The sequence below is a fragment of the Pseudophryne corroboree genome, chromosome 11 (assembly GCF_028390025.1).
Source record: "Pseudophryne corroboree isolate aPseCor3 chromosome 11, aPseCor3.hap2, whole genome shotgun sequence".
NCBI lineage: Eukaryota > Metazoa > Chordata > Amphibia > Anura > Myobatrachidae > Pseudophryne > Pseudophryne corroboree.
In genome coordinates this window covers 209,894,860-209,910,468 of record NC_086454.1, presented here as the reverse complement: position 1 = coordinate 209,910,468, position 15,609 = coordinate 209,894,860, and the positions used below count along the sequence as shown (strand labels likewise).

The following is a 15,609-nucleotide window of genomic DNA, read 5'->3' as shown; positions in this document are numbered from 1 at the left end:
GGGCCGTGCCATCTTTGAAAGCAGTGGACCATGTGTGTGAAGGGGAGCTTTCACACACAACGGTTTTTTTCCAAGCCGTGTCTGCTGCTGCACATGCGTACAGCATCACACACGGCTCAAAGCTGTTGTGTGAAAGACTCTGCCGGAAGGCAAAAAGCCGGACAAAGTTTGTCCGGCTTTTTGCCATCCGGGAGAAACCAGATGGCCGTAACAGCCATCACCGGTCAACAGGACCTTCCGCTGGTCAGCGATATACACTACCGCTGTGAGGGGTTTAAAAAGGAGCGGAGTTTACTCAGTCTGGCGTCTTCATTGCTTTGTCGGCTTCAATAATATAATCACCGAAAAAGAGCCACAGCGCTGCTGTTACCCTTTTAAATATCCTAGCTATGTATCTCAAATACTCTGTCAAAGAGATAAGCTTCTGCCAACACAATCCATATAATCCAAATAAATCATCAGCCGTGAATTAAATTTAAAAAAATCCTTTATTCTTAAAAACACATTCTTTATAAAAGTTGTGCAGTTCGGGTTTATGGGATTTACCGGTATACAATCCTGGATATCAGATGCATAGAACACAGAGTTCACCAGATCCTCGGGACGCTGTTGTTAAAAAGACGGTACTTTCAAACACGGTAATTTGCTTTACCCGCTGACGCCAAATCTCCACCACTAGCTGTCCATTGACTGAGTCTCTCAGTGCTGCAGCGCCGCCAGCTTCTCCATACCTCCACCTTCCGAACTGTGTCTCCTCTTGTTCTGCACGAACAAACAAAGACCAAAATCACCTGCTGCCTTTAGAAATTGTCTTTTCATCACCAATGACTGCTCTTTATATATCTTATCTTCGGTGCAATTCCTTTTTAAACGCCGGTATGGACTACCCGGAACACCCCGCTGCCATTTAAGATGATGACTACTGGTTCTACTTATAAAGGAATTACTGTCTGTCGGCTTTGTATAATTTTGGGTGCAAATCTGCCGGTCATTTATATAGACTTAAATCCAAATAATTTATTTGTTGTTCACTTCTCACAAAAGTCAGAACCACACCGAAATCATTTAAATTCAGACCATCCTGAAATTTTATCAGGGATTCTTCTCCTCCCCTCCACACAAAAATAATATCATCTGTATAGCGATAGTAGATCACGAAACCCGCCCCCAGCTCACGCCACACATACTGCTCCTCCCACCAACTCATGAATATATTTGTGAAGCTGGGGGCAAAAATCTCGTACCTATCGCTATCCTGAGGCGCTGTACATAATGGACAACCTTAAAGAAAAAATGGTTATACCGTCCAATATAAAATTATTCACATTCACAGCCAAATTTTCATATTTCAGCGTGTTTTCCAGAGCTTGTTACCCTCAATCATGTTCTATTATAGAATATAAAGAGCCCACATCTGCGATCACCAAAATATCTCTGCTGCCACTGTACATCCTTTAATTTATTAATTATATCTGTGGTATCCTTTAAATACGCTTTCCCTATGCAAGCTATAGGCTGTAAATAAGAATCAATTAATTGGGATAAATTTGAAGTTATAGACCCCACTCCTGCCAAAATCTGACAAAGAGGGATCCTCAACACTTTTGTGGACTTTTGGTAGACCATAAATTACTGGAAGGGTTGGGTCATCAATTTTCAAAAAAAATTCCCTTTCCCCTTCAGTAATAGCTCCCGGATCGTAAAATTTGTCCACCAGGGTATACAAGTTATTCTTAATTGTTTCCATAGGGTTCTTCTTTACTGCGGTATACGTAGCACTTTCGGATAGCAAACTTTTTACCTTACTTTCATACTTGTCTGTGTCCATCAGCACCACCCCGCCCCCTATTCGGCAGGCTTGATGGTGATGAGGTCATATCTTTGTACGTTTTTTAATGCTTCTCTCTCTCTTTTCGTCATATTTTCCTTGAATTTCTTCTTCCCCTTATTTCCTCCTTTATTACAAATTTTTTTCTAACTCCTTCATGACCATCTTTCCAAAAGTGTCCACAGCTGGAGCTCTACTTTGCATGGGGTTAAACACAGATTTTTTCCTAAACATGGATTCTTTTCCTAAATACCTGAGCACTCCCCCCCTTCTTTATAGAATAATTTCTTCAATGAAAGCTTTCATAAAAACCTTTGCACATCAACAAATAAATCAAATTCCTTTGCTGTATTGGTGGGCGCAAATTTTAACCCTTTCTTTAACAACTCTTCTTCTACTACTGACAACATATACTGTATGTGCTTAGCTTATAAATCTTTGTATCCTTTAATTCATTATTCTCCTACCAATATTTAGAAGATCTTTTTTCCTCTCTTTCTTATTTTTTTAATTTATTTGTTCTTCTAAATTTTTCTTCTCTAAACCTTCCCGTTTCCCTCTAGCCTTTCTTTGTTCAAATCTCCTCACCTTCTATACCTCTTTTGGAACCCAGGGCTGTTTCATGTTTGACAATCATTCCCTAAAAAATTAAAATTCCTCTCTGCCCTCCAATTGTTATTAGCTCGTCTATTCTCTAAACAGGGTTCAAAACTGCCATTAAATGGAGTCTCATATCTCTGTGGTCTAGGACTCCCCTCGTTAGGATATCTTAAGTCTCTTTGTGATCTAAAATCTCCTTCATTGGAATGTCTTAAATGTTTAGGGGATAGTGCATTTCTTCCTTTATATTCTGATCTACAAAGTCTAGGCTGCCTTCTTTCATCCTCCCACTTCGCATTTCTCTCCCTTCGCCGATACCTGCCTCTCCTTTCAGGAGACAGCTCACATTCAATATAGACACCCCTATTTTCTCTTTTGACTGGTATCCTTGAGGTCATCTCCACCTCTGTTTTATAGATTCTCTATGCATCTGATATCCAGGATTGTATACCGGTAAATCCCATAAACCCGAAATGCACCACATGAACTTTTAAAAAGAATGTGTTTTTAAGAATAAAGGATTTTTAAGATTTAATTCACGGCTGATTAACTACTGTATTTGGATTATATGTATTGGAGTATTTGAAATACATAGCTGGGATATTTAAAAGGGTAACAGCAGCGCTGTAACTCCTTCTCTGTGATTATATTATTGAAGTTTGGATCCTTTTTAGATTGAGCTGCTGTACACAGAAGGTAACAGCTGCAGCTTGTGAGCGCTCATTAAGGAGGACTGCATTTTTAGTTTTTCATATGATATATTTCAGCTTTGTCGGTGCCTTTTGTGATAGGTGCCACAAGCCGCAATATGGGTATAGCAGAGGCTTTGGAGAGCCCTGGTAACCCTAGTAACACTTCCAGGTGCTTCTTCAATATAAGGTGGATATACACTGGTAGATATATCTGGCGATCAATTGATCGGCAGATATATCTATGGACGGATCGGGCAGTGTGTTGAGCATACACACTGCCCAATCCATCGGGGACTTACGTCATGAACTGGGCGGGCGTGTACACACGCCCACCCAGTTCAGCTGTCAATCACCGTCGGCTGTCGCAGCCCGTACACCATACCTCCCAACATGACCCCCTCCAGTAGGGACAGAATGCTCTGCTCCTGGACTTCCCTCTTAATTTATGATTGCCAGCAACTGTGGTGAAACACCTTTCTTATCCATTAACGTGTTCAAACAGGTGCCGGCAATCATACATTAAGAGAAAAGTCCAGGAGCAGAGCATTGTGTCCCTCCTGGAGAGGGTCATGTTGGGAGGTATGCGTACACACACAGCGATGCACCAATAAATCGGTAGATATATTGCCCGTCAGCTGTGCTGCGGGGCCGACGCGATACGTCTGTGAATGACGGAGTTCACAGACATATCGCCCGTACACACTGGCCGACGGACCAGCGATATATCGACCGTTCAAGAGAATGGCCGATATATTCGGCCAGTGTGTACCCACCATTAGTTGTAAATGAAAAAGAAAATAAAAATACCTAAAGAATTACAGGAGCAAGCTCCATTGTGACCAGCTCTCTCCGGCACATTTTCTAAATTAGGGAATGGTGGGTAGTAGAGGGGGAGGAGCCTTACACATTATTTAATTAGATGTGCCAGTTCCCACTAGCTAACTCCTCAATACCCCAGCATAAGCTCCAGTGTCCCCTAGTAGAATGAAAGAGAAATATAATGTGCAGCTCTCCTAGGAATTAAAGATATCCTTATGATCTACTGGAAAACAGATGGGTTCAACTAAGGCTCATTTACAGTCACGTGTTCTGGTGAAACCATCCTAAGGCTTTTCTGCTGAGCCTTCAAGCACATAGACAGGTCTTGAACCACCCGAGTCAGTTTTGGAACTAATTATAAAGAATCTGGCCTGCACTTTGTGCTGCTGGATCCATCTTGACACCAAGACACCCCAGTAGGGGACAGTGATAATGTTATGAAGCACCTGAGTGATTATATAAGACCCTTAGAGTTTGTTAACTTTGAGTATGACACACTCACCAGTATTTAGGATGCTGCCTCGTCTTACACTAGGAACTGCAGGGGCTTATAAAAAATTAAAAATATCATCAGGCGATCACTAAAAAAAAAATAGCAGGAGCAGGTGGAATTGGAACTAGGCTGTCACGAATCGGATTTAATTTTATTCATGTACCATGTGATTCCTTATGCCTTACCTCTTGTCATGCAGTGTTTTCAGGATCTCTTCAGCTTTGTTACAGATTTCAGCTTCCAAGCTCCTTTGCCTACGGTGTAAGACCATGTTTCTGCTGCAGCACTTTCCCAGACTGATTGTGTGTAGTCTCCAGATTGCAGCAGTGATCTCAGACCAGTTGGTAACCGTTTGTGTGCTTGTTTGCACAAGCCCTTTTGTGTGCAGTAATGTGATGCTGTTTCTGTTATCACAGTGTCCCTTCTGGAGGAGTCAGCGCTGGATACCGCCATCTTGGCTTCTTATCAAATGTCCACAGGGTTGTAGTATGGTATGCCGACGCCCGGAGACCAGCATCCCGACCGCCGGCATCCCGACAGCGTGGCAAGCACAAATGAGCCCCTTGCGGGCTCGCTACGTGCGCCACGTTATCTATTCTCCCTCCAGCGGGGTCGTGGACCCCCAAGAGGGAGAAAAAGTGTTGGTATGATGGCTGTCTGGATTCCGGAGCCGGTATAATGTGCACCAAGATCCCGACAGCCGGCAAACTGAAGACCACCCGTCCACAGAACACCAATGGGAAATAGCAAGAAGCACCAGTTGGATACAGCAATGACTTTACAGAACAGCTGATCCCCCATGGATCCAATTGGCAGTCAGACAGGAGTCAGGTGCTTTCCCTGACCAACCACTGGAGATCTAGAGGTATTAAAACCCTGCAAAGGTGTTTCCTGTTGTCAGTGCTTTGTTGTCCATAGCCTGCTAAGGGCTCCAGAGGTAACTCCCTGTTCCAGGTTCCTGCTCAAGTACTTTAGTGCAATACCACCTGGCATTCACTGACTTTGGCTCTATAGCTGCGTCCCAGCTATCATGCAATCAAGACCTGCTCACTGTCTGGAATCAGGTCTGTAGCTACATCCCAGCTTTCCTGCAATCCAGACCAGCTCACAGTCTGGAATCAAGTCTGTAGCTGCATTCCGGCTTTCCTGAAATCCAGACATGCTTACTGTCTGGAACCAAGGGGGTAATTCAGACCTGATCGCTGATGTGCATTTTCGCACATCGTGCGATCAGATCTGAACTGCGCATGCGTCTGAGCCACAATGCGCAGACGTGATGGACCGCAGCAATGGGGATTGCCAGTCAGCGACGGAATTGTGCGAAGGATCCATTCGCATAGGCGTTCGCAAAGTGATTGACAGGAAGAGGCCATATGTGTGTGGCAACTGACCATTTCCAGGGAGTGTCCGGACAAATGCAGGCGTGCCCAAGCGTTTGAAGGGAGGGTTTCTTACGTCAGCTCCGGTCCCGATCACCAAGAAGCAATCGCAGCAGCTGAGTAAGTCATGGGCTGAGCAGAGACTGCCCAAAATCAGTTTGTGCAGCTCTGCTACACATCCAAACGCACACTTGCACAGCAAATTCACCCTCCCCCTGTAGGCAGCGACTATTTGATCGCAGGGCAGCAAAAAAACACAGCCCAGTGATCAGATCTGAATTATCCTCCAAGGCCTGTAGCCGCATCCCAGCTTTCCTGCAATCCAAACCTGTTCACAGTCTAGAATCAAGTACTGCAGCCATGTCTTGGCTTTCCTGCAATCCAGACCTACAGATGGGTCCACGGTTATCTTGACTAGTTTTCTGCACCTAGGCACAACATGATTTATTAGCATAAACTCTTCATCTATTGTTCTCAGCTGCAATACAATACAGAGAACAATACAGCAGGGGATTAAGTCTGACTGGCCAGTCTCAGTTAATCCTATTAAAGGTCAAGATAAACGTGGACCCATCTGTACTCACAGTCTCAAATCAAGTCCTGTAGCCGTGTCTCAACTGTTCCGCTAACCAGCTCCACTCCAGAAAATCTTGCAACTCAACCTTATTCCTGATTGCTGCATTCTAAACATCTATATCTAGTTATACTGCATAAAGAAGTCCTATATTAGGCCACCGAGCTTCCTGCCTAAGATCCCACACTCCTCCTCTGCAGCCACCCCTAGACCGGATTCACAAATCAAACCTTGTCTGAAATAGGCTGCAAGGATGAGACAGGAGTCACCCTGTAATAGTAATACAACAGCAACTAGAAAGGAACAGGGTAGCGAAGGGGACTATAGTTTCAAATTCCAGGTGACAGAAACTGGAGAATAAACAGTAATAATCAAAGTTCCTATATCTGGGCTGCTACACTGAGACAAGGCACAGGCAGGTTAAATCCAAGAGAGTAGTCCTGGAATTTCCACCCAAGCAGCAGATCAGTGTTTCAGGACACAAAGCAGGGCCAAAGAGCATAAACCATAGCAACAGATTAGTAGCATAAAGCTATCACTGGCAGGAAGGTGCAGGGCTGGCTGCCTTTTACCAGGAGGAGGGACCAATGGGAGAGCACCAGACAGAGCATCACCCTTAATGACAAACTTGATCCAAATGCACAGCTGCAAAAACTAACAGGCATCCTGGCTGTTAAGCAACAGCCGGGACCAAGGTTTACCGCAGCCGCCTGGACGTCCTGGTTACCCGGCAATTGCCGTGACCAGGAAACAGTTTGGCCAGCTGAGTAGCCAGTTTCTTGGTAATCACCGGGACCAGCAACCCCTGTGGCTGACATGACACGGCATCATCTTTTCCTAGTAATGGCCAGGACCAGCTACAGTAATGAGCCAACACAGGGTCAGTCTCCAATATATGCCAATGTTTCAACATAGATTTATGTATCTGTCAAAATGATATAGAAAATGTACTGCGGAACACTAGAAGACTGTTGTCTTCTGTCTTTGTATCAGTACACTATAATGTCTCCCATTACAAGGTGAGGCAATTTGGAATCCACATCCTTGGATTATAACCTCATTGAACAAAATCCTCACCAATTTTTCATAGGGCAAAAGGTAAGGTGGGCTATCTGATCCTCACTAATCGGACCAATTGGAAGAAGAGTAAGCCCTTTCTAAGTGGATTTGGATGAAAGCTATCCAAAAGGAAAAGTGTGTTCCTATCCATGGGTTTTTAAAGATCAAAAAAAAAAAAATAATAATAATAAAATAAATCGATATATATGAGAGCTGCTTGAATGAGTATACCTAATGGTGCTCATCAATAACTTAAGATTGTTAACAAACAAATCAACACTGGAAACTTTACTAGTCCATAACAGAAAAATGTAATCAATAAAATGAACTTAAAATGCAATACTGAAAAACAGAAATGTTTAATGATATACAGTATGTGTCATTTCATATTGATGCATATACAGGTGAGCATAGACAGGGGCCATCTTAAACCCCATTGCTGTCTCCTGTAGCTGCAGGAAAAACATATTGTCAAATAAAAAAGTAGTTTCTGTGTAAAATTATAAAAATCAAAAATAACAAAAACTGAATAATGGGGATATGTAATGACAGGGATCTGTTTAATTTGCTGGCTGTCAGGATGCCGGTGGTCAGAATACCAATGCCGGAATCCCAACAGTTTGCAATGCTGCCAGCTGGAATACCAGTGCTACAGGACTAATCTCACTCGTGGGTGTCCACAACATCCATAGAGTGGGAATAGTTCCTGTGGTGAGCACAGCAAGCCACCGAGCCCGCAAAGTGGTGAGTGCAGCGAGCCCACAATGGTCTCTTTGCGCTCGCCCTGATGCTGGCATTCTGGCGGCTGGGAAGCCACTGTCAGTATATAGATAGCCGGCATCCTGGCCGTTGGTAAATCTGTAACGCCTTTCTAATAGCAAAAAGACCATCCTAAAGATTAATGTTAATATATAGGCTGGTAATGTCAAGAGTGACTAGCAAATATCCAGGTGGGGGTAGGCCAAATTTTTAAATCTAGTCAAGAAATCTGCTGTACCCTTAAAAACAAACAGTCTTACAGTAGTATTCAATACTACAGGTTGATGGAAGAATTCTGCAAATCAAGACAAAAAGGGACAGTGTCATGTTTGACCAGATATATTAATGTATCAATAGACAAATTAGTGGTTGGGGGATCAAAGGTACTTTTCTAACTTAAAGGGGTAGACAAAGTACTCTCAGAGCTACGTTTTTAAAAGAAATCCCTTAGTTTATGTTGCCTCTGAAACTTATACAATTGAACCTCAAAATCAATCACTTTGTCGATGAGCCTTTAAAAAAAACACATTTAAAAACTGAAAATGATAAAAGATGTCAACTTAATTTAAACAAAATCTTCGTACATTTTTAGATTCCTAAATCATTTTTTGTCAGTTTAAAATGATAAAGTTTAAATAGTTTAAATAAAATCTCTAGGCTGTGTCGTGTCTAAATTGAATTTAATTTATTAATCATAACATTTTTTTTTAAACACAAGCCAATGTACATGCTTATAGGTTATACTAATCCAACATCATCAGCATGTGAAGATAGTGGGTTACAAAGAAAGACTCATTGTAGTTAAACACTATTATACAGCAATAATGAAGATTAATTTGACTGAGTAAAGAAGCAAAGCATGCCAAGCTGGAAAAGAACTTGCCCACAAAAGAGCAGGTGTCACTTGACTGACATCTGGATTAACACTAAGGAGATGCAAACCACTAGCTTCAGACTTTGCTAGACGTTTCAGATGGTCCAAACCAGTTTATTTCACAAAAAAGACTACAGAAGTTTAAATTGGAGTTGGACAATGGGATACCACGGGGCTAATTGTGTTTATGCTCTATTTGTCTGGTAATGTGGATGCTCATTGTTTAATTTTAACTTAATTTCAACTGTATAGCTAGCAGTGACATGCAGTGAGGTAAATGGCTGGGGATGCCGCAGTGAGGTAAGTGCAGTGAGTTAAATGGCTAGGGAGGCTAGTTTCAGCACCATTACACACATATATATGAACCCAAGGGTTCATGAAGGCATTATACAAAGGTGAAACAGTATATACTACTGGAAATTTTGTGAGTTTTGATCAGAGATGTGCAGACAAGGTAGGTAGGTGCCTCACATGTCATACTCCAGTATACTCAAGAGTTTTGACTATAAAAATGATAAGAATAATACAAAGAAGATATCTATATTCTCTAATTTGTATTTTTCATATCATTGTTATAGTCAAAATTGGGGTATACTGGAGTATGACAGGAGAGGCTCTGCCTAACCTGACGGGTTCACTATGATCTGCCGGCGTCCGGCCTCCCGGCGACCAGCATACCGGCACTGGCTTACCGACAGTGTGGTGAGCGCAAATGAGCCCCTTGCAGGCTCGCTACGCGTGCCACGCTATTTTATTCTCCCTCCAGGGGGGTCGTGGACCCCCACGAGGGAGAATAAGTGTCGGTATGCCGGCTGACGGGCTCCCGGCGCTGGTTGCCAGGAGCCCGACCGCCGGCATACTGAAGACCACCCAACCTGACCACATGGCACTGACAGGTTGACTGTCCAGAGCTGATCTTTGCAGGATTCCAGCTTACACCTGAGAACTAGGGGGAAACTAGGGGACATCACCTCTTATCTGCATATACAAATCATGCAAAGGGGGATCATAAAAACAACTTTGCTGAAGTCACATCACCATGGGAATTGAGTTAAAAATCAAAAGAAGATTTGCCAAAAGGGTCCTTATTTATGGACAGTTCTGACTAGGGGGGGGTCATTCAGACCTGATCGCTCGTAAGCAGTTTTTTGCAGCGCTGCGATCAGATAGTCACCGTCTACAGGGTAGTGTACTTTAGCTGTGCAAGTGTGCGATAACATGCGCAGCCGAGCGATACAACTAAACTTTGTGCAGTTTCTGAGTTGACCATAACTTACTCAGCCACTGCGATCACTTCAGCCTGTCCGGGGCCGGAATTGACGTCAGACACCCGCCCTGCAAATGCATGGACACGCCTGCATTTTTCCAGCCACTCTCAGAAAACGGTCAGTTGCCACCCACAAATGCCTTCTTCCTGTCAATCACCTTGCGATCGGCTGTGCGAATTGATTCTTCATAAAACCCATCGCACAGCAACGACCCACTTTGTACCCGTGCGATGCGCCTGCGCATTGCAATGCATACGCAGTTCTAACCTGATCACAGCGCTGCAAAAAAAAAAAAAAGCTAGCATGCAATCAGGTCTGAATGACCCCCTAGGTCTTATGGCTCCTGTTAGACTATTTGTGGATTGTGTCAGCTGCTCTGGTGTAGACATCCCCATAGACTGTTCTTTCTGAGCCTGGTCAAAGTGGGGAAAATTTAACTGGATACCTACCTTGATGGCAGAGGAGCATAAAATCTTGGCCCAACTGTTGGGTAAGCTCTATAAAGGTTTGGTGAAAAAACTCCTTTAGTTAGTATTATAGACTCTGCAGCAGCATGGTAAGCCTCCTGGCATTTTGTCTATAGAATATTGTAATCACAAATTATGTGGTCACCCGATAATGCGGTCAACAGTCAATCTGTCTACAGAATTACGCCAGCAGGAGAATGTCGATATGGTTGTAATAGTATTTAAAGCATTTTAACTGTTTTGGTATTTAAAGCATTTTAAATGTGTCAACATTATAACTTTAAAACATGATTCAAAAGTATTGTGTTTAAAGTTATAATGCCAACATGATTAAAATACTTTAAATATTAGTACAACTTTATTGCATTCTCACTCTGCATAATGCTGTCGATAGCATTAATGTTGACCAAATACAGCAACTACTTCCTAAGTCTGCTGTGTTTTAATCAAACCTGCTTGCACTTGTTGTAACTGTTTGCTTAATGATTCTGAATCTGCTAATTGTACGGGTTGCAGAAAATAGGGGGGGGGGGTCGCACAGTCATGTATATGTAGTGTGTCAATAATTTCAATAAGTCACATAGAATCCTTTTCCATTAACTTAAATCTCATTGTTATATCTATCAGTTTTATTATATGGAAGGTGCTCCTGGGAATAAATTGTATATATGTAAGGACCAAGAGAAGGAAGTATTTCCTATTGTGGGCACGCTCGGACTTTGTGACAATATTCTTGAAGTCAGATATCAACGGTGATATCTGACCACTAATATTAAAATATAGCCTTTATTTGTTATCTTAAAACATCTGCGAAAATATTGTGCAAGTGTAAAAATAATAAACAAATGTGAAGTAAAAATTCAGTCACTGCAACTTTTAAATTCTTCACTCTCTCAAGTGTTCAGAATGTATCCATATTTGATGCAATATTATTCGACATTGTCGAATAATAACCCCCTCCTCGTTGAAGGAGGGTAACCTTCACCACCACCTATTGAAGATACAATTTGTGAATTGCAGTTAACACTATTTCCCTCTTGTGGGGGGAAGCAGGCAGGGCCGTCGGTGAGGGGGCATTTCCTCGAAGTCCAGCTTGTATCTCTGAGACACAATATCTATTGCCCAGGGATCCAACAGGGAGTGAACCCACTTGTGGCTGAAATTTCGAAGATGTGCCCCTACCGGGACTAGCTCCGCCTGTGGAGCCCCAGCGACATGCGGATGATTTTGTAGAGGCCGGGGAGGACTTCTGTTCCTGGGAACTAGCTGTGTTGTGCAGCTTCTTTCCTCTGCCCCTGCCCCTGCCTCTGGCAAGAAAGGACGCACCTCTGACTTTCTTGTTTCTTTGTGATCGAAAGGACTGCATTTGATAATGTCGTGCATTCCTTGGCTGTGCTAGAATATAAGGCAAAAGATCAGAATTAACAGCTATAGCTGTGGAGACCAGGTCAGAGATCCCTTCTCCACAAAATCCTCAGCCTTGTAAGGTAAACCTTCCATATGCCTCTTAAGTCGGCATCACCTGTCCATTGCATGTTCCACAGGACACGTCAAGCAGAAATCGACATAGCGGTGACTCTAGAACCCAGTAGACTAATGTCTCTTTGGGCATGTATGTATGTATATATATATATATATATAACAGCATCTTTTATCTATATCTATATCTATATATATATATATATACACACACACACACACACACACACACACACACACACACACATACTAGGGTCTCAATCTCTGCCTACAAGGAATCTGTCCACTCTGCTACAGCGCTATAAACGCATGCCGACACAATCGCCGGTCTGAGTATAGTACCAGAATGTGTGTACATGGAATTCAAAGTACTTTTACTGCATGCTATCTGCAGGATCCCTGAGGATAGCTGTTAAGTCAGCGCTACCTTTTGGGCAAACGTGACACCTTAGGGGAAGATTTCCATCATATCCTGACCCTAGTAGGGAAAGGATACTCCCTGAGAATTCTTTGTGGGAAACTGCAGTCTCTTGTCTGGAGATTACCGCTCTTTTTCTTCATGAGAGGGAAATGTACCTCAGCTTTCTTCCCCTTAAATATGTGTACCCTTGTGTCAGGGACAGATGAGTCATCAGTGATATGCAAAACATTTTTTATTACAATAATCATATATTGAAAACTTTCCTGCCAGTTTGGCTGTAACTTTGCATTATCGTAGTCGACACTGGAGTCAGACTCCCTGTCGATATCTGTGTCTATTATTTTGGATAGTGAGCGTTGTGAGACTCTGAAGGTCTCTGCGACATAGGGACAGACATGGGTAGATTCCCTGTCTTTTCTCTAATCTTTTGTGCAATAAATTTACCTTAGCACTTAATTTCACATATCCAAACAGGTGTCGGCGTTGTCGACGGAGACACCACTCACACACACATTTGCTCCATCTCCTCCTAGGGGAGCCTTTTACCTCAGACATGTCGACACACACGTACCGACACACCACACACTCAGGGAATGCTCATCTGAAGACAATTCCCCCACAAGGCCCTTTGGAGAGACAGAGAGAGAGTATGCCAGCACACACCCCAGCGCTATAAACCCAGGAATAACACAGTAACTTAATGTTAACCCAGTAGCTGCTGTTTACATAGATTTTTGCGTCTAATTATGTGCCTGGGGAGCTTCCTGTCAGCGGAGCTGTGGAGAAAAAATGGCGCAGGTGAGTGCTGAGGAAGAAGCCCCGCCCCCTCAATGGCGGGCTTCTGTCCCGCTTAAATATAAATTTTCTTGGCGGGGGCTCATACATATATACAGTGCCCAACTGTATATATGTGTACTTTTGCCAAAAGAGGTCCATATGCTCAGAGCCGGCCCTAACCAATATGATGCCCTAGGCAAGATTTTGGCTGGTGCCCCCTAGCACCACCGCTAGTTCCGCCTCTGACCCTGCACCCCTTTCCCAGCACCCATAGCAGTCCTTTTTTTTGTTTTCCTATCCCCTGTAATTTAAATAAGAACAGTGTGCACATTTGGCCTTACACATATGCCGCACATTATTAGTGCCCTTATACACATAATGACACACATAGTGCCCCTTACACATATGTTACACATTATTAATGCCCTTATACACATAATGACACATGTAGTTCCCAGCGTGAGCCAACTGGCAGCTCTGCTAACGTCGGGTGCCTATTTTTTATGAAAATGCATCTTATTTGCATTGCTATGTGGCTAGGATACACAAGTAGCTTCTGCTGATTAAAATGATATGCAGCATGCCTATATACTGTGTGCGACTGTGGCTGTATCTGCGTACGAAATGCTACACACAGAATATAGGCATGCCGCATATCATTTTAATCAGCAGAAGCTGCTGATGCCCCTAGGCATACCAGATGCCCTAAGCAATTGCCTAGTTTGCCTATACCTAGGGCCGGCTCTGCATATGCTGCCCAGGTCCCCCCCCCCCCCTCCTGTGCCCTGCATCCTTACAGTGACCGGAGTATGTGAGGTGTGTGGGAGCAATGGCCTCAGTGAAGAACGGAGTCTTCTGCCGCCGATTTCGAAGTCTTCTTGATTCTCATACTCAACCGGCTTCTGTCTTCCGGCTCTGCAAGGGGGACGGCGGCGCGGCTCTGGGATCGGACGACGAGGGTGAGATCCTGTGTACGATCCTTCTGGAGCTAATGGTGTCCAGTAGCCTAAGAAGCAGGACCTAGCTTCAGAGAGTAGGGCTGCTTCTCTCCCCTCTGTCCCATGATGCAGGGAGTCTGTTGCCAGCAGAGCTCCCTTAAAAAAACCTAACAAAATACTTTCTCACAGTGAGCTCTGCTGATCTCACTGAACAGCACCCAGCTTGTCCGGGCACAGTCTCAAACTGAGGTCTGGAGGAGGGACAAAGAGGGAGGAGCCAGAGCACACCAGAATCTAAATTCTTTCTTAAAGTGCCCATGTCTCCTGCGGAGCCCGTCTATTCCCCATGGTCCTTACGGAGTCCCCAGCATCCACTAGGACGTTAGAGAAATATATGTTAAATAACTCTCTGGGCTCACTAGTAATATGAAGTCCTTCAACCTTGTATCCCAGCTTGTGCCTACTGGTCGTGGCTTATATTCCCACATCTACACTTTATCTGAATAGTTGTATTAGTTTAACAGAAATATGTTATTAGGGTGTGTGTCCACAGTCGCACCTTATTCTTGAATCTCGCCAATTAGAAAAATATGGCGGCAGTGTATTGCTGCGGTGCGTTTTATCAATGTATAGTAAGGAGAGCAATATACTGTCCTACCACGTGTCCCAGCTAATACCCGCTAGTCGTGGTTTATATCTACACACCCACACATTTAATCAGAGGTCTAAATATCATTCCTATTCGAGATAGTAAACGTGTATCTCACACAGTAACTGGTATTTGACAATCGAGCTAAGCTCTTGCAATTAATAGAATGCTGACAATACAGAGAGGTGGCGGCTACATATATGTGACACTTATACACTATCCTTGTTAGTACTTTTCATAAGGTTTGTGCCATTCCTGGTAAGGATGGATAGGTATACGTTGGTATAAGGATGCAGTGCATCTCAGCATGCAGTCATGCAAACATTATGGAAAAGTTCTAACAAGGAGAGTGTTTAAGTGTCACATACATGTAGCCGCCACCTCTCTGTATTGTTAACATCTTATTAATTGCAAGAGCTTAGCTCGTTTATTTATTTTTTATTTATTAACAGTTTCTTATATAGCGCAGCAAATTCCGTTGTGCTTTACAATTTGAAATAACAATAACAATAACAAACTGGGTGATAACAGTC

The 15,609-nt window shown here is 43.3% G+C and overlaps 1 protein-coding gene across 1 annotated transcript in view; it reads right to left on the bottom strand.

Annotated features, from left to right (window-relative positions):
- Positions 1-469: 469 nt before the first annotated feature.
- Positions 470-15,609, bottom strand: part of LOC134969339 (capping protein, Arp2/3 and myosin-I linker protein 3-like) — a 1,162,896-nt gene continuing 1,147,756 nt past the window's right edge. Inside the window, exon 21 of the mRNA XM_063945252.1 lies at positions 470-762. Within this exon, the coding sequence (XP_063801322.1) occupies positions 700-762 (63 nt within the window). The 3' untranslated portion in view covers positions 470-699. The remainder of the gene's footprint in view (positions 763-15,609) is intronic.